General features: G+C 44.3%; 1 protein-coding gene across 1 annotated transcript; it reads left to right on the top strand.

Annotated features, from left to right (window-relative positions):
* Positions 1–12476: 12476 nt before the first annotated feature.
* WDR89 (WD repeat domain 89) lies at positions 12477–13673 on the top strand. The gene has a single exon (XM_018556383.1). It carries the CDS (start codon positions 12477–12479, stop codon positions 13647–13649), a length of 1173 nt encoding a protein of 390 aa, XP_018411885.1. The 3' UTR covers positions 13650–13673.
* The last annotated feature ends 12847 nt before the right edge of the window (positions 13674–26520 follow it).

Genomic DNA, 26520 nt, shown 5'->3' with positions numbered 1-26520 from the left:
GGAACAGAAAATAGTCCTCCCCAAAGTTATCACAAGGTTGGAAGTATGAATGTATGTATGTGGCTTTGTATGCAGCAATGTTAAAAGTACCACTCGATGAAAACCAGAACTTGATCTTTTGAAATGTCTGCATATAGTATATAGTGTAAATTCACTATAGCTACCGTTTCGGATATATTTGGTGCTACTAAGCTTTTCCAATGGCGCACTACAGTCAACCTTTCTGCTAGCAGTATGTGGGACACTAGGATCCGATACTGGGGTGGGAAACAGTCAACACCCAGTGATAGGATCGCCAGTGCGGGCGATGGCTGTCAACACATCCCGTGGTGCGAGAGATCTTTTGGAAAACTTGGCGCCACAAACTCCTTAGACATCTGCACTCCCACAAGACGTGGTGCAAGCTTCCTATTCGCCCACATTGTCTCCAACAGTCTGCCGTGACTGATGGATACATCTTGCTCAGCTTAAGCGGTGTAAAGTACCATTGCAGGGTAATTTTGTGCCCCAGGGTCCAGAGGTCCGCGCATTACACTCATAGTGGACTTATGAGTGTATGCGAAAGCTGTAGTCCATTGTTGGGGCGTAAAAGAGATCTGAAGGTCCCTTTCCCACTGTCTTATTGGACTCGATTTAGTGAATTCTAGTTTATTGTTTATAGCGCCATAGAATCTTGAAATTCCTTTAGTTTGTAATGGCGTGGAAAAGTAGAATTTTCCAGCTGAACTAGGGATTCTACAGTCTCTCAGGGAGACGGTATGGAGAAAGTGAGCTAATTGATGGTATATAAGCAAATCCCCTGCTGGAATACCATACTCCTCGCTCAATTTAGGGAAGGGTTTTAGGTATTCTCCATCGAACAAATCTCTAACAAGCGCCAGGCCCCGTTCTATCCATCTAGACAAGTTACTGAAGGGGAGAAGTATATGTAGCGCCCCAAGGGGTACGTCCAGGGACGTTCAGGGTTCTACTGTCGTGGTCTCACACATTAATTGCTGCCATGCCACTAGGGATGCTCGAGTCATAGGTGAGAGGGTGTTTATTATTCCTTGGCAATGCATGAGCAATCAGGTATATATGGGGGCTGCATTTCGGAATGAACGATGCCTCCACCTCGCACCACAGTTTATTTTGAGCTGGGTGTATCCAGGCTTGCAGTGCGTCAAGGAGGGCTGCAAAATAGTAGTCTCTTAAGTCTGGGACCCCCAAGCCTCCCACTTTCTTGTGTTTGACAAGTATGTATTGAGCACACCGAGGTCTTTTGCCCTGCCATATAAAGTTGCGCATCAACACTTGAAGGATTTTAAAAAAGCGGGCCGGTAAGGGTACCGGCAAGGTGCGGAATAGGTACAATATTTGGGGCAGTGCCATCATCTTCAAGATTGCCAGCCTGGCTGACCATGACAAAATGTGTCTCTGGTAGCTCTGGAGTTGTGACCGCAACCTTGACACTAGAGGCGTATAATTGGCTTCAAAGACCTGAGATATTTTAGCAGTGTGCATATAGTATATAAACATGACCGCTAGAATCTGATAGCTATACACAGTACAGGCAGTCCCCGAGTTACAAACATCCAACTTACATACGACTCCTACTTACAAACAGAGGTCATTACTGTACATCAGGGGGTCCCAGGCTGCAGCCAAAGTGTACCGGGCAGCGTTCCAGTAGTTATAATGCTACCGCGCTCGTGCCGACGAGGAGTGCACAACTGTTTGGTCTGGTTCGTAGTACTTAGGGCTGCAACAACTAATCGACATAATCGATTATAATCGATTATTGAAAAAGTTGTCAACTATTTCAATCATCGATTAATCGGCTTCCGATTGGTTGCCCCTGTTCACGGCTCCACACACGCTGCGCGCCACACCTCCTCCCCACCTCAGACCCGCCCGCATCCATGCTCCACACGCCACACCTCCTCCCTGCCTCACGCTCACTGCCCGCCCAAATCCACGGTCGGCACAGGGACGCAGGGAGAAGAAGTAAGGAGGAGCAGGTGTGGGTGGATGACAGCCGCCGATAGACAGGCCCCATCTCAGAAACAGGTTGCTGGAAGACTGCTCAGGTAAGCCTGCACTTTCCCCACATGGTGCTCTATAATCTATGGCTGGGATAGTGGGATTTGTATTCCTCTATAGTTGATGGTACATTGTGCTGTATATTATACAGACCAATGTACCATCAGCTATAGAGGACTACAAATCCCAGCAATACATTATACACTCTATGTATAATGTATTGCTGGGATTTGTTGTATTCCTATATAGCTGGTGGTATTCTGCATTGCGCTGTATAGAGGACTACAAAACCCAACAATAGTACATTATAGAGCGCAATGCGGAATTCCACCAGCTTTAGAGGACTACAACACCCAGCAATAGTACATTATACAGCGCAATGCAGAATACCACCAGCTATAATGTACTATTGCTGGGATTTGTTGTATTCCTCTATAGCTGGCGGTATTCTGCATTGCGCTGTATAATGTACTATTGCTGGGTTTTGTAGTCCTCTATAGCCGGTGCCATTCTGCATTCATTGCTATATAATTTTACACTTTTCATTTCACTATATTGCACACCACACTTTCTTTTTTTTCTTTTTTACTTCCACCGCTCCAAGCTTGCTCCTGTGATGGACTGCAATCTCAATACAAACTAGTAGTCCCATCACCGGAGCCATTTTTAAAAATGTATTTTATTTTCTATCCGATTAACCGATTAATCGAACTTAATAATCGGCTAACTAATCGATTTTGAAAAAATCGTTAGCTGCAGCTCTAGTAGTACTGTACGTACATTACAGGAAGTTGACTCTTGTTAGACATGCAGACGAGGGGTGCCCGCCTCTTCTTCCGGGTCACTGTGAGGTTTTTACTGCTGTCTGTATCCTCATTGGAAATACTTAATTTCACTTCCTGTATTTGAGACAACAGGAAGTGAGAGGAAATCTACCCCTAGGAAGGGAAATTCACTCCTGTAAGCGTGATCATGGGAAAAAGGTGTCTCCGTGGAAGCTTTATCACCAATCCTTGTTTCTGCAACAACCCAAATGTTTCAAAATTCAATTGTCAGAGGGACAGAAAGTGAGGTGAAATCTTCTGAACAGGGGCACAGACAGCAAAGCAAACTTTACAGGAGGTTAACCCTTCCCTATGCTATCCAAATCAAAGAAAACATTTTTGGCTGGAGTTGCACTTAAAAAATGTACCTGTTCCAACTTGCATACAAATTCAACTTAAAAACAAACCTACAGAACCAATCTTGTTTGTAACCCGGCGACTGCCTGTATTAGTTTTAATTTATTTACTTTATCAATTCTGTTCTATTAGGTTTTTGGTCCGTGTTTTTTTTTTTAATGGACACGGTCTCCCTCTTATTCTTGGATAGGCTAACAATGATCTTGCTATGTCCTCTGTGTCCTGCTTCTGTGTATTGCACTGCAGGAGATGTTGGCACTCTATAAATCAATACTAATACACTCAAGAAGTGAAGTTTGTTTTAATTGCCCTGGTATGACGCCAGGTCGAAGTTATCTTTCAATGCGCTATATAGACAGTGCCCAGAACCGCGGCATGCAATCCATCATTTACCATCAAGTTTTTCCTCGTAGTGGGCCTTGTGTGCCAGAGGGACAGAAAGAAGAACTGTCGGCATCATGTTCTAGCAATGAGACCGTCATTTTCAACTGCAGGTTTTAGTCTGGTTGCCGTGGAGCAACATAGACCGTTCTTTCGGACACTGATCAATAAGGACCACTGGGCCCTGACTGTATTGGGCTTCTCATGCATCCCACGGCTAACTGCATATAAGATCTTTTAGTCACTTAAAGCCCAACTCCAGCAATACTTCAAATATGTTGCTGCAGTATGCACCTCCTCTTTGATGCTTTCTAGAAGATATGTTGTCCGCACACCATTCTGCTTCGGGAATGTCATCTTTATTTGTATTCCTTTAGGATGACAAGTGATGCTAATGGAAAACTAATAAAGATGATATTCCGGATCAGAATGGTGATTGGCTGGGAAGCCGGTTTCCCGAGCAATCAAGAAGCCGGGCAGCAGGTAATGACACGCTACCTGGCTTCCTGATTGCCCAAAAAGCCGGCTAGATGCTGATTTGGCTGGGAAGCCGGCTTCCCGGGCCAATCGGCATCGAGCCGACCAAACAGCATGGAGCTGGCTTCTCAGGCAATCAAGAAGCTGGGCAGCAGGTAATGACACGCTGCCTGGCTCCCTGATTGGCCAAGAAGTCGGCTCATGCTCCCGGAAGACTCGGTATCGGCGAGTACCGAAATATAAATATTGGTACTCGATACCGAAAAACCGGTATCGTCCCATCCCTAGTTTCTGACAATTTGGATTTCTTTACTCCTTTAGATTGCTCCTTTAGAAGCATTCTTAAGGAAATGGCAACAGGCTGTCTGAATGATTCACCTTCATTCTGGAATTCTTTGTGTGCTTTTATTAGGAAGATCTCCTATTTCCTGTCTCTCTGATGCAAACCAAATAGATCTTACAGGTCTGTCTCTCCGACGCTTACAAACCATTTCCTGTCCTGTAGAGGAAGAGCTCGGCGCCGGCAGTTTTCGAGTTACAAATGTATTTGGATGTCTTTTTGTCGGCATTCCAGCAAATATACATTTTTCTCCCTCTGTGGAGTTTATTACTTTCTCGAGTTTTTGAAGGAACGTTTTATGGGATCCGTACACTTCATATACTAATGGCGTTGTTTATAATGAACCTTTACTCCAAGTTCAGTAATATATTGACCATCCTGGAGGCATGGTCCGAGCACGGATTCTGGTGAATGAAAAGAGGGGGTCACATGGTTAGCCCTGCACAGCAGCATCTGGAATTTTCATCAGGTGGTGTTTGTTCTTGCAAGAGAACCTGTCGCTGTCCTGAATGGGGAAATTAACAGTCTCCATTTAATAGTAATGTAAAAATCAATGGTATGCAGAAGCCCAAAGCAACCAATCAGAGATAAAGTGTATGTAAAGCGTAAATCTATTTTTCAGCATGTTTGGCATCATGTCTTACTGTATACATTTTTCTTAAGGCAGAAGTAAACCGATTTGACTTTTTTTTTTGTCCTAGCTTATGAGTGTACTTTTAACCTGTTGGTCTTTGGTCTTCATTAATGTGCCCCGTCACCGTCACCTTTGGGTTCTCGGAAGTCCTGATGATGTAACCCTGTGCACGCACATAGGAGTTACATTTTCCCTTGCCCCTGGCCCATTCACGGCATCTTTGTGATGCCATGAATGGGTTGAGTGTGTACACTGCATGGCGCATGCACTGTACAGTGTACACAGAAAATAAAAAATTCGCTGGGGAGGGAGGAAAAACTTTTTTGACTATGCACATCTCTTTTGCCAAAAATCCCAACGTGCCATCAGTTATTGCAATTTTTGTATTATATTGACGTTACTTCTGCTCTAAGCAAGTCATTTTTTGTAAATCTATCACGCTTCTCACCTGGAGGTCCTACCAGTAACAGTACTTCCTGTTGCAGACAACGCAACGCTGCTTCCTCACAAATAGCAGCAGCGTTGTCGGCCTGCTGTGTGCACCTTTCTCGTTTGGCCATTGAGCTGCCTAGCTGGTCTAGCAGATGGGCAGTCCAACGGCCAACTGAAGGCACGCAAATGGCAGGCTGACAACACTGTGGCTTAGGAAGGCACAATGTCAAACATACTGAGAAATACATGTTAGATATAGAGTGCGGTAAAAACTGTCAGTTTCTCTTGTTTTGTTTTTTTGCTGTCTGTATCACATTGGGGAGAGTTTTTTTGCTTACTTCCTGTCACATTAGGAAGTGAGTGGAGATCTTTCCAAAGTAAAGGAACTCCTCCAGACAGTTGTCACCAGTGTCCTCACTGGAAGATTTCCCCTCTATGCCTGTTTTGGTGACAACTCAACAGTCTCTAAATAGAAACGTGATCTCCTTAGTGGGAACACAGACATATAAGAACTGTAACAATCTGTGAAAAAATAAAAAACAAACCACAAGGAAATGAACCTGGTTAATGTACATATAATAGTAATAATAATAATAATAATTGCAAGTCTCTTTATAGTCACCTACCCAAATACTTTTGTTTCTAAGGCCTCATTCACATGGAGAAAAGAGGTCCGGCTGTGGGTACCTGATGCAAAAATCTGAAGATTCTTGCGGCGGTAATCACAGGTGGTTCCTAATGGCTGCAACCGCTCAGCCTGCACAAAGCAATGATGGGCTGACAGCGGCCGCAGGTCTTCAGGTGTAATCCCACATTAAAGGAAAACTATGGGGTTAGGGCTTTTCCCCATAGTTCTCCTAAGGGTACCGGGAGGACACAAACTAGCGTCCTACCGTCACCCTAAGCTCAGTATACCGCGAGCTGTAGCTCACGGTATATACTGTATACTGAGACGCCGCAGCTGAAACAGATCCCGACAATTATGTCTGGATTTGCCCAGCTGCGTGAGTGACAGCTGGCTCTGCCTATCGAGAGGCAGATCCAGCTGTGCCCGCCCCCTCCCCCGTCCGTTCTGCCAGTCAGTGCTGGCGGATCAGATAGGGGAGGGGGGAATCCAGTCCCTCCCCTGTCACGGCAGAGAGCCGTGGATTGTTAGCTCCTGTGTGATAGCAATAAAGTTAAGTGAAAAAAATTAAATTAAAAAAAGAATTAAAGGAGAACTATGGGGTCAGTGTTTTTCCCCATAGTTCTCCTTAGGGTAACGGGAGGACACAAACACAGAATCGAGAGGTGAGGGAACCCAGCATGTGTTCTCTCACCTCCCGATCTACTGAGCCGACCTGTGACAGTCTCATTGTCACAGGTCGGCTAGAACTATGAGGATGAGTGAAAAGCACTCACCTCATAGTTCTCCTTTAAGCCATTACCTGCAGTTAGGGACAGATGATCGCCCCTGGATGCAAACAGCACAGCGGATCAGCAATATAATGACGCTGGTGGAAGATACAGAATAGTAAATGGCGGTGTTACCATCCTGGCTGCTTAGAGTAGCAGAGGTATGTGAATCACCAGAATTGCAAATCCTTTGGCAGTTAGGCCTTTATTGTGTACACTATGTATTTCTATTGCGTATTTAGCCATTTGCCTGACGTTTCACTGTAACTGATCTGTATTTGCAGACTGTTTTGGTGGTATTTGAAACATATGCCATGCTCTGTTTCCCTGGCCTCATTATATTGCATTCGCTTTTAGTTAGGAGTATAGGCTGCCTGGGTTTAATCTCAGCACAACACGTGGATTATCCTTAATCTGACTGGCCACAGTTTTACAAATCTCAATGTCACACAGACCAGCTGCTATTACATCCTATTTTTCTCTGGCTCTGTAGTCCATAGGCTGCCAGCACACAGTATGAGCTGCATCTCTCTCTCTGTAGAAATATTTTGCATTCAGCCTGAGTTTGCGAACATTTTAAGCTAATAAAGCTTTCTTAAATGGGGTTTACTATTTTCCCTTAAAATATGGCTACTGCCCCCTTTTACCTTTTTGCTAGTTGAAGGACAGCCTTACTGATTTCCCAGCGGGATTTAGGAGCGCATAGATTCATTGACCTGAAATGCCCCCCTGCAACTTTGACTTCTACACTTCTGTGTTTTATTCTCACAAGGCCACGGGTAGTTTATCAAGTGAGATGTGTCAAGGTGCAAATTGCATCTCCTACATTTTACCTAGTCCTTCACTGTTACCAAGAAGGCCACCAAGGGACTTTCCACGGCAAAATCTAATATTGCACGTTTTCTTCCTTGAGAAACCGCTTAAAGTATATAACCAGCAAAAATGTTTTTTTTTTATCGTTTTGGGCTGTGTTTGGGATACTTCCCTTCATTTATTGTTGCAGTGACAACCGTTAACCAAACAGGAAGTGAGAGAAAAATCTGCAACAGTGACACAAATTTAAAGTCTACTCGATATTTTATTGATGTCTGTGCCTTCCTGTCTTGGGGCTCATACAGTTGGGTGTATTGCAGTCACAACTTAAATTCCAGCAAGATCCTGCAATTTAATGGTTTCCAAGCGCTGTACGCCTCTATAGGTTTGTGTAATATTTACAAGCATACAGCATTATTGCAGCCTTTTGGTTGCTAGAATGCAGGCAGTCGCTGTCTGCGTCCTAGCAACGGAAGAATGCTAGGCAGCAGGAGCCGTCGCAGGAGCCGTCTGCATTCTAGCAACAGACGTACACTAGGTGGCAATAGCTGCCTACATCTTAGCGAACAGAAGAATGCTAGAAGGAAAGAGCTGCCTTTGTCCAACAACAGAAGGATGCTAGGTGGCAGGAGACGCCTGCTTCCTAGCGACAGTACCACCCTAGGTGGCAATAGCTGCCTGCTTCCTAGAAACGGAAGGATGCTAGGCGGCAGGAGCTGCCTGCGTCCTAGCAACGGAAAGATGCTAGGCGGCAATATGCTAGGTGGCAGGAGCTGCCTGCGTCCTAGCAACGGAAGGATGCTAGGCAGCAAGAGCTGCCTGCGTCCTAGCAACGGAAGGATGCTAGGCAGCAAGAGCTGCCTGCGCCCTAGCAATGGAAGGATGCTGGGCAGCAAGAGCTGCCTGCGTCCTAGAAACGGAAGGATGCTAGGCGGCAAGAGCTGCCTGCGTCCTAGCAACGGAAGGATGAAGGCGGCAAGAGCTGCCTGCATCCTAGCAACGGAAGGATGCTAGGCGGCAAGAGCTCCCTGCGTCCGGAGCCACCTGCATCCTAGCAACAGAAGGACACTAGGCATGCTGTAGAAAGTAAATTTTTAGTACAAACGTTTACTTGCGCACAGAGTAAAATATGGTCCATACGCAAGAGCACAGATGCAGATTTTTTCTATTTTGATTTTATGGATCTGAATGCAGCACAGGTTTACTGATCTTTATGCAGCTGTGTGCATGGGACCATAACAAGCCATATACCTGCTTTCAGATCTGAAAAAATAAAAACCTGCTGCATTTTTTTTTTTGTGGCCATGTGCATGAGCCCTTCAAGATCTCCATTGTCGTTATGGTACTGATATTACAGGGGTGTCCCTGAGATAAATGGTGAACAGAAGTGGAGACGCAGATGGCAATAAAAAGTGGTTCTGAACCTTCACCACTCTATTCATAACTGAATAAAAACAATTCTGGCTGGAGTTGGGCTTTAACTGAATCAACCCTGGAATTCATAATTCTTGGTGTTGGTCACAATTCAGTTATATCAGGACTGGCACCCAACTTTTGATGTTTTCTTCAGTTGTTGTCCATGGAGCTTGCTCATAAAAATAAAAAAATGTAGCTGGCTCCTGAATTCTATATTAATTTGTTAGATACAGGAACAACCTTCCTCTAATATACAAATGTCTTTATTAGAAGTGTGCACCTCTCTGCTGGTGATTGATTTGTAACCTTCACTGTAGGCTTTGCTCCTGGGGAAATACCAAGAGCATGCAGTCTGACGACATAATATTACTGGTACATTTATTGTTTCTGGAATTCTACTTTAGTGATACCGTCCAAGTGGCAATGTTGAAAATTCCAGAATACTTTTCTAAGATCACTTGAGGTATATCGCACTTCTGAGACACCTGCATGGCGCAGCAAGCTTTAACCTACATAGGTAGCTGCCGGAGATAAAGAAAGAGCTGAAATGTTATACGTAACGTATACTGTGAGAGTCTATCATTAGATACAGTGTCACCCAGCTCTGACCTGACACTGGCTCCCATCCCAGCCGTTTCCTAAGGTTGCGTTGCTCAAATTTCACAGCAAAAAGCTGCTAATCAAGCACACTTAGCAAATATCATCTGGCCAAGTATTAAAGTTATAATCAACATACAACACCTCGGGTTCTATAAATGTTAATGGCTGTGGCAAGTGTTAATAGACGAGTTGTACTATAAAAAATAACTTTTTCTATGTACAGACTTTGTACAGTAGAGACTCGTACCAATACAAACGGGTTTTAATCATTATTGACTCCAGTGTTTCTCAACCTACTTTCAAAGTATGCAAAAGCACTCCAGATTGAAATGTACAAAAATGATGTGTGGTCCCTCCAAAAAATGTTTTAGCTTTAGATACACAATAATCGTGAGCCATACCTATTGCTACCCTCACCTTTTTATTCCTACTTGCACCTCTGTACCTTGTATTGCTAAAGAAGTTAAACCTGCCTACCCCCTTGTGCCAGCAAAGTCCTATACACTATATGGCCAAGTTTGAGGACACCTGGCTGTCACATCTACATGAGCTTGTTGAACATCCCCTTCCAAATCCATGGACATTAATATGGAATTGGCCTCCCTTTGTGGCCAAAACAACCTCAACTCTTCTGGGAAGATGCACTGGAGTATGTCTGTAGGAATTAGGGCCAATTCAGGCAAATGAGTATTTGGGAGGTCAGATTCTGATGTTGGATGAGAAGACCTGGCTCTTGGCCAATGTTCCAGTACATCCCAGAGGTGTTCAGTAGGGTTGAGGTCAGGCCACTTGAGTTGCTTCATATCAAACTGCTCAAACCATGTCTTTATGGCCCTGGCTTTGTGGAACAGAAAATGGCCTTCCCCATAATGTTGCCACAAGGTTGGCAGTCCACAGTTGTCTAAAATGTCTTTGTATGCTGTTGTATTCACAATACCTTCAATGGAAACGCATGGACTTAATCATGTGGAGGGGTTTCCACATACTCTTGACCATATAGTGTAAGTACAACGGTCAGGTGTCCAGGAACTTTGTCTGTATAGGATATGTATGTAGTTTGTAGCAATCTGACTCGGTACAACTGGTTTTTTAAGTGTTGTTTCCGGTGATTGTGAAAATGATTTGGTACTGGCTTGTTGTTCTTTAAGAAGTATGCTCCAATATTATTATTTATGAACCTTTACTGAGAGCAAACATTAATTAAGTTCTTGAGAGGTTGTAGCCAGTAACATCTCGAACACCTAGGGAGTCCCTGTCTCCAAATTACAGAAAATCTGTGTTCATGTTGAACTTATTTGTACAGTAGCAGTAGGTTTCATTGGTATAATACATATTGGTTCTTATTTCCCTTTTATCCTGTCAGCCGCAGTGCTTGACAAATATGTCTGGCAATTATATCTCTAAGTGTTTTGCTCAGTGGGAATATATTGTGTTGCAGCAAAATATATGGAATTTAAATGCGTGTTTGATTCACGCTTGAAATGATTCATGTAATATTACAGGCACGTGAGTCTGATTAATGCAGAATATCAGGTTTCAGATCAAATTGTTGTCCATCTATAGTCAATTTTGCTACATTTGCAAAAATTTCAAATTTTCTGATCCCACTGGTTTGTTTGTTTTTATTTAATTTTTTATTTATTCATTTTTTTTACCGGTTCCAGGGACACTGAAAGCCCCCTTCATAGTCCCTGTGATGTCATCACAGGAGCGACAGCACTATTCTAGCTATTGAAGCTGAGAAGCAGTATGGGAGATGGCACTCTTTGACACTTCTGTGACTCCTCTCCCCAGGCAAAGTAAACAGCACTAGTCTTAATGCATGGGGAGCAGGTGGGTATGGCCAGCGCTGACTACCATGGAGGGGGGTTTTCAGTGGTGACAACACTGAGGACCCTCCTTCTCTATGAGCATGGGGACACAGCACTGAATAGGGTGACTCCTGCAGTAATGTCACTGAAAGGGAATCTAAGTTGTCACCCTGTTGAATGAGGTCTACTGGATGGGATTACTAGGTATTTTTACACTAATAGAAAAGGCAAATTCTATTTGAAAATTGTACAGTTTGCTTTCTGTCATGAATTTTCACATTTAACTTTTTAAAAATTGTACTATAGTTCTCTTTTAGAAGTACTTTTAAAGACTGTTACAAATGGTCAAAACGAAACCTGTGGGGGGTTCCTATTGCATGCCAGTTCTTCAAACTATCTTTAAAGTGACCCAGGATCCACAGGGCACACTCCTGTAATGCAAATATTAACCACAGTTTATTTTTTCACGTGTTGGGCCCACTTCTTCCCACCTCCTGCGCCTTCCTAATTGCCAGTGAGATTGCCTACCACATTTGGTGATCAGCAGGAAGGTGGGAGAAGGTGCCTGCTTCATGGAACTGGGGTTACTTAAGAAGGTTAAAATCCCCATAGGTTTTCTTTAGTGTATGTATAGGGACATCAGAGTTCGGTAAAATAAGATTTTGACTTTAGCCTGGCTACAGTATTCTTTTGTAGATTTAATTAATATGGAAAAATGTTTCTCCAAAGTGGGGCAAGTGGGTGGCACCACACTGACCGAATTAGACAATTGTGTCCTTTTTGGTGGCACCTTTAAAGCCCCAGGCTCTTTAGTAGCCATTTTTGTTCTGTTAATCTTTTAATATGGAGCTTGTTCTTCAGTAGCATCTTTGTTCAATATTAATTAGTTTTTTTCACCTCACTAACAATGTTGTTGCGTTTTATTTTATTCTAGATCCATCTAGTGAAAGGATAAAAATAATTCAAAATCCACCATGGAGCGTTTAGAAGAGCAATTTTCAGATCTTCACGTAGCAAAGCGTTCGGCTATGAAAGACAACATAACTTACATACTTGACATTGACGTGTCAAGCCCAGCAGAGGCACAGAACAATCAGACAGTCGCAATCTTGTGCTCTGATAAATCAATTAGGTTATATAACAAGGAAACTATGACCTGCCTTCAAGAATATAATGCACACCCTGGAGTGCTGAGTGGTGTTCGCTTTTCCCACTCGAATAACAACCTGCTGTTCTCCGCATGCAGTGATGGCACTGTAAAACTGTGGGATGTTCGAGCTTCCGGTTCAGAAGCCGTACAGATATTTAACGGCTACCCGTCTAATGTTTTTATCAGCTTTGATATTAGTTGCAATGACCTTGTTGTTTGCGCCGGTACTGAAAAAGTAGAAGAAGACTCTTTTCTCGTCTTCTGGGATGCAAGATGTAGTTCTGACAGCAATTCTAGAGAACCTCTTGGCGTTTATTCAGAGTCGCACAATGATGACATCACTCAAGTGCGCTTTCATCCAACCAAACCAGGCCTGGTTGCAACGGGTTCTACTGATGGCCTTGTTAACGTGTTTGATGTCGGGAAGGATAATGAAGATGACGCCCTAAGTTCCACATGCAATTCTGATTCTTCTGTGAATGTTATTGGTTGGGCAGGCAAAGATTACAACCAGATCTATTGCTTGACACACGATGAAGGATTCTGTTGGTGGGATCTTGCTCAGGTGGAGACTGATGAACCCATCACGCTTTGTAAGGTTGAGGATATGAGGGAAAAAGTCACCAGTTGTTCCATTGATTATCTCATTGGCGGACTCTATCATGACAAAACGGATTCTCTGTTTCTTGTGGCCGGGTCTCACACTGGGAACATCCACCTGTTAAGTTGTGAGTCTGATAAACTAACCTGTTTAAAAAGTTTACAAGGAGGACATTCTGCCACCGTTCGATCATTCTACTGGTGTGTGGATGACAACTCTCTGCTAACTGGTGGAGAGGATGCACAGTTGCTCTTGTGGAAACTGAAAAGCAAGGACTTGTCTCCTGGAAAGAAAGACTCCATGAAAATGGCTTCCTCTCTACAGCAGAGAGTTCGTGTGCACAACTCCAACTCCAAATCCTATTCCACAAAGCCAAAGAAAATCACAGACTTTTAATTGGATGAAATAAGAAGCTAAAATCAATTTGAAACTATATCAAATGTTATGACTCATATATGTTGTGTATTAGCAGTCACATTGTTAAAGGGGACCTTTGTGATCAGGCTCAGATGGAAGCTGCCATGTACTAGCTGTGGGCAGTTTGGTGAACCTAGTTACCAAGCTGCTGCTTCAGAACTAGTATGTTGTCTACAAGTTGGCAATGGCTGCTTCCATTAAAACATTTGATATCTGATAAAAGCCCTTTTAAGGACTCGGTACAAGCTACTATGTAATCATTTAAAAGTAAACTTGACACGCACATGGCAAATCTTACTGAGCGTATGATTAGAACGTGCAAGCAGAGCCATTGTGAGGGCTGCATATGAAAATGACCAGTGGATGTTTTAAAATCAAATCTTGACTTTTTCTGTGACGGTTGAACCTTCCTGTTGGTCAGGGAGGTCTATTATATGAAAGCGGAATACAAGTGACAAAAATAAATAATTGCTGGGAAGGATAAAATTTCCTCTTTTCCCCAAGATACTTTTATTGTCAGTGTGCACTGCAGCGCATCTGCCATGCAGTGTGCACAATCAGCCCATTCACAGCATCTCTAAGATGCTATGAATGGGCCTGATGCCGGGGAGGATGCAATTCCTGTGCGCATGCACCTGGAACCTGGAAGTGGTGGCGAGTGGAAAAAAAGATGGTGGCGGGGGACCAAAGATGGATCCAACAGCTCTGGAGAAGGACACACTTGTAAGGTAAGTGCCCTAATGTACAACTATGCTGTGCATACTTGCACATTACGGCACAAACGCCACCCCTTCACAGAGGTTACTACTGATTTAAGGGCCAGCTATTAAAGGAGAACTTCATCCCCATAGTTAGAGCCTTTGACATTGACAACCTCCGCACTCCAGGTGTGGTGAAACTACAAAATCCTTTTACACCTCTGTGAGTCATGTCTGTGGCTATCACAATATTGCAATGCCTCATGGGACTCCTAGTTCCAAAAGAGCTGTACTGCCGAGGATGCCTACCCCTGGCACTATATACTATGGAGAAGTTCCTGCTGCAATAAGAGGGCAAAGATGGGCCAGAATCAACAACACAGTTTTTGAGCTTTCCCTAATGATCTATTTTTTAACCTCCCTGGCGGTATGATTATGGAGGATTTTAGCATGCCAAAGCGGTACATTGTTTTTCATGGCAATAAATGTCCCGCCGGCTCCGTCCCCCGCTGTGACGGCCGAAAACGAAACTGAATGCCGGCATCGGCCGGGCGCACACAGCAGAGGACACCGCAGGCTCGCAGGGACAAGGTAAGTGACACTTTTGCGCAGTCCATAGTGTGGCTCGGGGTTACCGCTCTTGGTACTGAAAATTAACCCCGAGCCACACTCGGGAATACCGCCAGGGAGGTTAAAGGAGCCGACCAGCCAACTAAGAACATTGCCACCTTTAACCTTCTGCAAGGATAAAACTCATATGCTGCAGCAGAGTTTCTATATTACTAGTGGTCCCTTGAGGACCTTTGGTCAGATTAGACTCAAAAGCTTCTGTAGGAAAGTTGGTGTAGCCCCACCCTCATTTGTGTATTGGAACAAAAGGTTTTCAGGGTTCCGTACCACCCTTTGACTTTGCCCCTCTTGGTGACGTTAGAAAACTGCTTGGTTAGAGGGTTTTGGCCAAGAGTTAGCGTGCTGTTTTTCTATATCGAGGAGGAGATCCAAGACAAAAGTAAGAGCCAAAAACAATTCCTCTAAAATTCCCAGACTACTGCAGCTAATTCAGTTTTATGTGGAAGTAGTGATTGGAAACAATGACTTGTTCTATTTTATCTCTTGGGGGCATAAATCTTCTCACTGTGTAGTGTTTACTAAGGTGCTGTAGTTAGTTGAGAAGAAATCTTACCAACGGGTACACCACCAGCAATGAAAGCCACTGTATTCATGACAAACATTACCCAAAAGTTTATTTTTTCTTAAAGTATGTAATCTTTTTTTACCACTAACTCTCCTCATGCCTAGTTTGATTAAAACTTCTGAATAGCTTGGGGCTAGAGGTAGTTATAACATCTTAATAATCCATGGAGGAAAGACCAATAGGTTCACAAAGCACATTTAACTGTTAAATGATGAACTTCAGAGTCCTTAGCAAAAAGAGTTTTTTGGGGGGATCTGTATTGGTCCCTGCAGTCACTAAAAATAGTGCCATCTCAATACCCTAACAACGGACCTCTCTTTTTTACTCCCATTTGATTTCTTAAGTATACTATTGAAAGTGTTTTGCTTTATATCTGTTTGGGAAGTGCAAAAAAAATAACTGTTGATCCTGCTGGAAATCTTGGGAGCTACTCTATTTCTGCTGGCTGTTATCTGAGTCTGTCTGCGGACTATGGAATAGCTCTCTCCTATTAAATAGAGGAGAGGGGGGTGTTCTGTGGTCCACACAGAGACTTGGGAATAATGCTATCTGATAGCGGACACATGACCATGCTGCTCCTCCATAGATATAGTATGGTGAGTGGGTGTTGTTACCCTAGGACCGGCACGACTGTTCCTGGCAGGATTACCAGAAGGAAAAAAAGTCTGTAAAATAAAACTAATGCATCAACACAAGTATTGGTAAGCTACATAATATTAAAGGAGAACTATGGGGTTAGGGCTTTTCCCCATAGTTCTCCTAAGGGTAACGGGAGGACACAAACTAGCGTCCTCCCGTCACCCTAAGCTCAGTATACCGCGAGCTACAGCTCGTGGTATACTGAGATGCCGCAGCTGAAGCGTATCCCAACAATTATGTCTGGATCCGCCCAGCTTCGTGAGTGACAGCTGGCTCTGCCTATCTAGAAAATGACCAGTGGATCAGTTCTGCCAGTCAGGGCTGAAGGATCGGGGAGGGGGGAATCCAGTCCCTCCCCTGTCACGGCTCTTTGCCGTGACAGGATCGAGAAGTGAGCGGACGCCGGTATGTGTTCGCTCACTTCCCGATCTACTGAGCCGACCTGTGACAGTCTCATTGTCACAGGTCGGCTAGAACTATGCGGATGAGTGAAAATCACTCACCTCATAGTTCTCCTTTAAATTTTATTATTGGGTGTAGATATGCATGATCCTTTGTAACTTCTTCTGTTGTCTCCCTGGATAAAGCCTTTAAAAGTTCACAGTAGTGGTTTTCAGCATTGCTTGTGTTTAATAAGATCTTTGGCTTGCATTGATATGCATTTTCGCTGCACTGTGGATTAAGAAAAAAAAACACTTTCTCATCTGATCTGACTGGCACAATTCAGGTAATTGCTCCCATAATATGTATGTATGCAGGACTGTTATTTTCTAATGCACTGCAATGCAACACATTGGTGAAAATGTTTAATGCAGCAAAACCGATGACCTGGTGTGAATTACTTCCTAATGTTTTAGGTTGGTATTACCATGGATCTAATTTTTTATATTGTATTTTTAAACTATTGTATTTTAAATGAACATCTAAACATGTATATACAACAACCAAAACACATAAAGTATATTTTTAAAATGTGTTCTTGTTCAAAGCAGTGTTTGTCAATGTATGTTGTTGCTGGTGTTATGTATTGTGACTGTAGGCTGATAGCAGGGTTCAGGTGTTATGAGCAGGACAAGCTTGCCTGTTCCCGCCACATGCCTTGGTTCCACCCTCCTCCATATCTACAGCGCTTAGCGGTGATGTAGGGGTTGCAGGATGAAACCATGGAGCACGGTGGGGGCAGAAGCATCTGACACTTCAGAAGTAGCACATGCCAAAGAGTTTTATGGAGGCAGCATCACTGGAACAGAGGGAAGGTAGCAGTCATGAGTCCCTGGAGAGGTGAGCTTTGCATACTTGCACAATGGGGCGAGAGGCTACCTCCACCCAGTGAACTTTACTTTTCAGACAAAGCAGCTGCAAGAACTGAATCACCAAATTGACAAGGAGCACCAAAGATAACACCAAGCTTATAATGTTGAATAAACGTGTTAGCTGATGACCAACTGACTGCCTTGCAGATCACATCTGCAGAGACCCAGGAAGCTATTGCTGTAACTGAATGAGCTCTGACTTCTGACAGCAGGGGTACTGGATAGTTCTCAAGATGCTACAACTTTAACACAGGCTGCTTTTTTCTTTAAGACCCTTTGGGTAGAGAAGTTCTTATCTGAAAAGAAGTACTTTGTTCTGTTTTTATATATCTCTAGATCTCTATATGTGGAGGTCAGCAGAACAATATCTAGAAGCCTTCTGATTTGTAGAGGACCAACTGAAATGGAGAAGGCAACAAGAGTATTTTGTCAGTAGGAATTGCAAAGTAGGGTTCTTCCAATGATCGAGCCAGATGATCTGGTAATCTTTGGCTGATATAATGACCATTTGGAAATAAAGGTAAGTGTCAGGAGACAAAGAGAGCCCTCAAAGGAAGGTTCAGCTTAATAGTTGCTCATAGAAACTGCTGATCCAAGGACTGTTTAGCCCACTTAAAACCTGTAAAAAAGTGAAATGTAAACTATGAGTTTATTATAGCCAGAATCCTTTTCTAGAGCGGATTGAGGAAAGTCTAGGATGTGAGCTATCTTCACTCGATGTGATTATAGGTCTTGTTTGTCAAGAATTTTCTGGCTTTCAGTAACATTGTGATACCAGAAGTTAAGAGATTCTCCCTTAATAACCACAAAGCCAATTTCAATCTGTGAGGATTTGGATGTTGCCAGTGTCTCTGGAGAAGGTTCTTCCTTCAAGGAAAGTGATCTATATTATCAGAGTCGGCATGTGAACCATGACAAGAAAGAACAATGACAATCGCTCTGTCTCTTTCTAAATCATCCTCAACAGGACTCTCAGGATCAAAGCTTTTGGTGGAAATACATATGCCAGAAAAAAAGTCCCATCTGAGAATGTGTTCTGAGCTAAGGCTTGTAGACATTGGAGGAAAAAAAAATTCCCCATTACTTGAAAATTAGTTGAAAGTATCTACTGTTTTAGGCCCTGTTCACACGACGTCCGTTTTCTGTGCTGACCTGATCCGTACGCTCCTGCACTAAAAATGCATCCCAATGTATCCCTATGTGTTTTATGGGCTACAGTTCTCACGTGCGCAGTCCGTTCAGGTTACGACAGAAAAAATACTGCATGTCACATTTTATACGGTCAGGAAACGGTCCGGAAAACGCAAAATGCGCCGAACGCACTGCATAGCAGCTAACATACTGACAGCCCCACTCCAGCAATAACATTTTTTTTTTTTTTTTTACTGGAACGCATCAAAAACGCGGCAAAACACATAGCACCGCGTCTGCAGATCCGCACCTGATCAGGACCTGAAAATCATGTGAACAGGCCCTAAGGGCCATTCATTGAGATTTGTGATTTTCTGACTCAACCTATCTGCTAGGAGATTCTCCGTATCCAGCAGATAGGATGCTGTCAAGGTGTGTCACCATTTGATGGGGAAGAAAAACTTTCAATTCTGTGGATTCTAGGCATTCCATCCACTGCAATGGGATCAGTTAACTTTTCTGGTGATTTACAAGAAACCCAAAAACGTGTCATATTCTGAAGCACAAGAGGTTTGTGATTCAGAAAGTCTTGTAGAGACTTTACTAACACAAGCACATTTTCCTGTATCCCAAAGGCCTGCATCTGCCGAGCTGTGTGGGTACAACTTTGAGAATCTATTCTATAGGGCAGATCTGTTGTTGGGTTTTCCCCATTCTTCTTAAATGAATTCTCTAATGTCCTCCACCAATGCAGATGAAGAAACATCTTTCTTGAGGTTAGGGAAATATTGTTTCACCTAGTAAGAGGTTCATCTTCCCATTGTAGTGCTTTTCTAATAGCCTTAAAAAAATGTCACCAAGGCAAATTCAAAAACATGTATGGCGGACTCTTCTGGTTCTTCAGCAGAAACCCTCTCGTTCCTCCTGGATCTGAACAGACGGTCCTAAAGGAGAAACTTGCAAATCTACCAATACCGAATGCCCGTGCATGGATGGAACAGTGAAGAGGACAAGGCATTTAACCCAGCCACAGAATAACCACTTCTACTGACAGCAGGCAGCACAGTAAAGGTTACATGATATGAAGTAGTCATGGCCAGGAGATAAGTAAAGGTGGACAACATATTGAAATACACAACAGGAAACTTGCCAGCAAGGGCTCGTCGGCAACTTTGATGACAGGCAATTTATGCCCTATTAGAAGTAACTCTGGCGTCACGACCAGCTCCGCCCAGTTGTTATTCATTGGCTGGGACCTGATAGAAGACTCTAGCAGGTCCCGACCAAGAGGAAACAGTTGCTCTCAGAAGCGCACGACTTGATGTGCGCACAAAGATGTGCTACACAAAACTCGCTGAAAGGCGCATATTTGATGTCGCTCAGGTGTGAATGAGGGCTTTGTCTGTTCAGTCTTCAAAGGTGTGAATCTATTTTGTGTTATTATGCATCAAAGTAATTTGACATGCTCTTACTCATTCAGGTTATAATTATTGAGCAGATAAGAGACCTTCACACCCTGAATTTGACTTGACCTGATTCCTCACCTAATTTGTGAGTCAGGAGTTTCCTGTCGGTGACTCAGTTCACATACCTTGCACATTGTATCAGCATTTGTAGTGAACATCCATTTACATAAGTCATGCTGTTAACCCTTTCATTTCTTCACAGTCTATTCCAAGTTTGGCTTTTTGTAATTCTTTCACTAGGATCTCGCTGAGGGCCAATTTACACCTTTGCAATGCATTGTGGTGTGTCAGCACGTGTTGCGTTAAGGTGGCTCATTCATTATGAATTGGCTGCAAACACACCACAACAGATGAAAAAATGCGCACATGACCTTCTATTTTTTTTTTTTAGCAACATGATGTGCTACAACACATGGCGGAGTACAGTGTGTGAGGGTGTCATTTATAATGAATGGCACTGCAACATACTATACATAGCCAGTGTGTTGCTGTGCATTGTGGCAACATGTGGTAATGCTGCAACATACAATGGGCCCTTAAAGGTACCAAGTGAAGGGCAAATAAGTAAAACATAGATTTATGTAAATAAAGAGAGATGATGATGTCTTTTCCTGTCTCTGCTTTTTATTTTTATTAACGGTCTGGCACTTTTCCCGGTGTAAACTCAGTCGGTCTGTCTCAGTGGACATGCAGGTCCGGGGTGGGTAGTTTTTCTTTACATTTAGCCCTGCTCTGGCAAGCAGGGCTAAATCTAGAAGGGGGAGCAGTTTTGTACAGGTACTCTTGAGCGGCTGCACAGCTGCCCAAGATTATTTGTAAGCAGCCCTATTGTCACTCCCCCCTCCATGGTCCGTCCCTTCCCGAACATCGCCTCTCTCTCCCCGGCTGCTGTCCGTCACCGCCTGCTGCCTCTCTCTCCCCACCAACTGCCTCCCACCCTTCCATGTTTTTTGGGGGACCCGGGGCCACAGCAAATGACATTAGGATGAAGAGCGGGGAGCAGAGGCTGCAATGCAGAATGGCACCTGCTATAGAGCACTACTAATTACAGCAGTACTTTAAACAGCATGTCCATAAGTTTGGTTAGAAATAATAATAATTTTATTTAATTACTTACCTTCACCTCTTCTGGCTGGTCTTCAACTTTCTGGTGGGGAGGCTGCAGAAAAATACTCCAGTGTATTGTCAGAGTCTCAGACAGCACGCCCGTGTGCTCAGGCGGCTGCTTGCTGGGTGCTCACGGCCGAGGCCCAGGGCTGCCCCTTGAAGTGTCTGCAGGCTTTTTCATTCCCGGCTACCTCCTCAGTATCCAGTGGCCGGCGGGCCCCATCATCTCTGTGTCGGATCATCCGATACTCCCGGCGCAGAGATGGGGGGGCCCATCTCTGCCCCGGGGCTGTGTTAGATCGGATACTGGGCTTCCTCAGGTAGGTCCGCCCCTGCTAAAAATGACTTGTAAACTCAATTAAGTGTAGCTAATCACCTTCTCAATGACGCACAAAGCCATTTGACATCCAACTGTGATCTGCTGTTGGGGTTATTTTGATTAGCTCAGCATGAAAAGAGCTTTCCTGGAGCATTTCACTCCCTGGTAGTGCAACTGAAGCAAACAATTAACTATGGGTGGCAAGGCACTGTCAAAAGATCTCCGGGATAAAGTTGTGGACAGACACAAGTCAGGAGATGGATACAAAAATCCATCCCCTGACTTGTGTTCTAGGTGTCTACAAACATTTGGCCATATAATGTATGTTGCTAATGATGAACGGCATGCTTCAGTAAGTCTTATGACATTGCTGGGGATACTTGGGTTGTCCACCTGCGCAGTCTGGTTTTTGAGTTCTCTTTGTGCGGTGTCTGGGGTTCAGCTGACCTGAAGCCCACACACAGCACATACAGGACTCAAAACCGGGACTGTCCAGGTGAATCCGGGACAGGTGGACAACCCTAGGGGATGTGCAGTCTTTTGTATAAAGCAGTAAGCCAATTACAAAGTCCACAAACTAAGCATTGCATGTATGATGTGAATACAGTATTTCTTAGTGTGTAGTTTGGACGTTAAAGATTTCAGTTAAAAAGATTACGAGTAAAGAAAACTTGGCTGACAACACCCATATACGCCTACCTCATTCTTTTTCTCTTCTGAGAGGTAAAAATGTACTCTGTGGAGTACTTTCAGGCTATATGGCTCTTACGTTGATATTGCAGAACCTCGGTGCTTATCTGTGTTTGTCACTTGCACACAATTCCCTCAGTGCACTGTTCACAAGATGTAAGAAGAGGTTTGATTAGGAGATAGAGCAAGAATGTAATATTTCACTTTTTAACGGAATGGATTTTTAATTTGGCTAAGCATTAAACAATGAAGTAGAAGAGCTGCATTCCTATCTCCGTTATCAGGAAACAGACTGAACTGCTACGGTAATTAAAGGTAAATTAAAATAATCACTTTGATTCATAGTGGTGGAGCTATCAAAACACCTACATTTGAGATGTGACTAATATAAATTGTGCAGGAAGATACAGGAAGTGATCTAAAGAACTCCAGGCCCCAAGTACAGTCACAGTAAATATCTAGTAATATCTAGGAAATGCCATCACTATGCTTAAAGTGAACCTGTCAGCCATTTTGCGCTTTTAAGAGTAAAATAGCCACCCCGAGGGCACATACCATGTGGTACCTGCCATAATCATTGGACAAAATCTTTCTTCTGTGATCTTCCTGATTTAGTTTAATTTTGTTACTGGGGACATCTGGGCAAAACCCATCAAACTGCCATTAACCTTTCTTTGAAGAGTGCCCTACTGACCACATATTTGCCATTATATTTTATCTTTATACATGAACTTAGTTGGTGTCACGTACCTTAGGGGGAGCCTGAGATGACGAGGGAGGCCTCTCTTGCTTCTCCAGTCGAAACACCCTTGGATGGTGGAAACAGGTGCGTGAGGACAAGGAGTGGCACAAGTGCCGGTAGGTTGCGACTCCTGTCAGAGCTGTGTACAGGTTGCAGAGGTTCCTTAGCAGGATGCAGGTTGAAGTACAAGATCCTGGAAGCAGAGTAAAACAAGCCGGGTCATCAACAATCTGGCAGCGAAGTACAAGATCAGAAGTCAGGACATAGTCAGAGGCAGGCTGGATCGGTAACTTTCAGGCAGCGTGGTATCCAGGGGGCAGGCAGGAGAGAGGTCAAAGACAAGCCAGGGTCAAGGAGCACAGCACAGAACAGGAGCAAGGTCAATCAGGCCGGGTCAGTAGCAAAATAACAAACAGGTACACAGGATTCAGAAACACGGTACTAGCTGAAGATCAGTCAGCAGGGAGGTCTGGGTGTCTGAGCCTTAAAGCAGAACTATGAGGCGAGTGCTTTTCACTCACCTCATAGTTCTAGCCGACCTGTGACAATGAGACTGTCACAGGTCGGCTCAGTAGATTGGGAGGTGAGCGAACATATACCGGTGTTCGCTCACCTCTCGATCCTGTCACTGCTCTCTGCCGTGGCAGGGGAGGGGCTGGATTCCCCCCGCTCCGATCCGCCAGTGCTGACTGGTGGAGGGTACAGCTGGCTCTGTCGAGATCCGCCCACGCAGCTGGGCGGATCTCGACATCGATGTCGGGATCGGCTGCGGCGTCTCAGTATACCGCGAGCTGTAGCTCGCGGTATACCGAGCTTAGGGTAATGGGAGGACGCTAGTTTGTGTCCTCCCGTTACCCTAAGGAGAACTATGGGGAAAAGCCTTGACCCCATAGTTCTCCTTAAATAGCCCTTTTGGCGCCATCATTAGGAACAGGCGTGGGTGCACGTGCACACGTATGGCGTGGTGTGCGCACACCCACGTAGAGGCACGCGGCCATGCACCATCCTCTGTGTAGGACGATGTGCATGCACACTTGCATGCACAGGTGCCCGTCCAGCATTCGGGCCACACAAGCTAGCTCTGGCTTCATAACAGTTGGAGACTTTCTATCATGTACCTGACTGGAGACTCCGCTGAGAAGGAGGCTGCCCGTGCACCTCCTGTCCCACACTTCTGGAAGTAGTGACAGGGGATGTAAGGCCAGAACAGAGCACAGCTGCGGATACTGGTGGCTGGCTGGTTCTTGAGGAGGTCGCTTGAGTGCGTTGGACCAGCTGGTGAATCGGCAGGACCGGGATGACACCGGGAAATCTCGAACCTAGAGCAGGCAACTGGTATGAGGCCAAGGGAGCACTGGCAGGATGTCGTTGCTCAGGATGCTGATGGAGCGATCCACCAGGCCAAAGTCATTCAAAGGGAGCCGAATCTTGAGGTGCCGAATCACAGGAGCAGGGTCAGGAAACGTAAGCCAGGGTCATACACAGATGATCAGAGATAACGAAACAGGAGGAGGAGGCGGAGTCAATTGGTCATAAGCCAAATTCATACACAGGACATCAGGATACAGGAACAAAGTACTGGGCACACAGGGACAAGCTGAAGACCACTCAGCAACTTGGTCATGGCTTCAAGTCTGTTTAAATATGATAACGAGCACGCTCACATACGTGCGCTTTTGCGCATAAATGTGCGTTTTCTAGGAACTTTAAGCAATGGATTGCATACTTGTGTGTGTGCACATTTTTGAGCAGGAGTCCATCTGCAGGTAAGTCTCTTACACTTTCTGGAATTTTATGTACATTTTTAGGGTCCTAAAGTTTACACACCACAATATCTTGATATCAGTTCCTTCAGTTGGTGCATTAGGAGTTTCTTTTACATTGTGTGCATTTTTTAATTATACAACTACCTATTACATATAGTTTTGAGGCACTAATGTGCTCTAGGTTCTGTTCAGGGACTCAAGAAACTACCATCTGTTCAGGTTTGTGGACTACTAAGGCTATGGATCTCTTTGTCACGGTCTGCGACCGGGGCACACAAAATGACAAAAAGTAACGTGCAAAAAATGGTGTTTGTGCGTTAACAGGGACTCACTAGAGGCACAGGTTCTAAGAAGGGCCAGGTGTTCGACAGAGCCTCTAATGGTGAGGATGATTGGCTGCTGGACACCTTCCAGGTTGCGGCCCTCTAGCATGCCCACACAGACAAAAAGATTAGTGGCAGCACCGAGGTGCTGGATGCATCAGCAGACAGGGTTGAAGCATATACACAGCCACACGAGTAGGCACAGGTGCAAGGACTCACTTGAAGAAGCTGATGATCAATCCAATGCAGGACGTACAGGATCTCGCTGTGAGGAAGAGGGAATCCAGACTCACAGGAGACAAGGTAGGTGGTGGGCAACCGCAGGGATTACTTAGGCAAGAAATAAACAGGAAGTCCGACTGGGTGAAAAGACACGTTGCTCGAACGGCACGGAACAAGTGAGCTGGACTTTTAATGGAGAGGTTCAGAGTGGATTGGCAGGAAGCCAAGCAGCTCAGACAGGAGGTAAAACCCGGCGCCGGATCCTCACACAGGGAAGTGTGACACTCTTTTTATCTGAGAAGTCCTGGAATCCATTAAGCAAATAAATGGAATGCCTTAATGTAGCCATAGGCCAGCATGTCTTTCCCCAAGAAGGGGGGGGGGGGGGGTTATGGGTGACAACTACCTAACCTAAAAAGCACCGGCACCTGCAAAACCCCACCAAGTGTTTTGGTCAACAGCACCCACTCATTAAACACTTTCAGGGTTATTCAGAAATTGTGAAGAGTTTGGAGGAGGCAGGAGAAGTGAATAGACATGTGCACTGCCAAAAAATTAGTTTAGTTTCGTTTTAAATTCGGATTTGTGTTATTTCGTTTTTCAGGATTCGGGTGTGAAAGTCAATTCGGATTCGGACGAAATTCGGTAGCGTTAGTACGAACGTTCGTTTCGTTTTCTGTTCTTATTCGTTTCGTTCGTTTGCAGCAAAAGTGACATTTGAGGGGGAAAAACTATTTTTCTCCTTCTCTAATGTCACTTTGCTCCAGCGAACGAAACGAATAAGAAACGAATAAGAACAGAAAACGAAACGAATGTTCGTACTAACGCTACCGAATTTCGGAAATGGAAATTCGGATTCGTTTGCATTCGTTATGTCTGCAATTCGGATACATCTGAATGTCCGAATTTCCGAAAATTCGTCCGAATTTCGATTCGGAACGAAACGATCGCACATGTCTAGAAGTGAACAATCTAGGACAACATAGCTGAACTGGAAAGTGAGCTGAATTGGATAATTTTTCAGTCAGCTATGTTGTCCTAGATGGTTCACTTCTTCTGCCTCCTCCAAACTCTTCACCCTTCTGTGAATAACCCTGTCTATCTTCTACATAAGAAGAGGCAAGGATTTGCCCTGGATGGAAAGTCTTGAGGCAATAATGAACAATTCTAATGCTTTGAAGTAGGGATGGACTGATTGTCCGATCTATCGATAATCGGAGGATGATCTTCTCATATTAT

This window comes from Nanorana parkeri, unplaced genomic scaffold (assembly GCF_000935625.1).
Source record: "Nanorana parkeri isolate BGI_ZX_2015 unplaced genomic scaffold, ASM93562v1 scaffold12, whole genome shotgun sequence".
NCBI lineage: Eukaryota > Metazoa > Chordata > Amphibia > Anura > Dicroglossidae > Nanorana > Nanorana parkeri.
The sequence above is the reverse complement of the archived record's forward strand: the minus strand, read 5'-3'. Positions and strand labels throughout refer to the sequence as shown.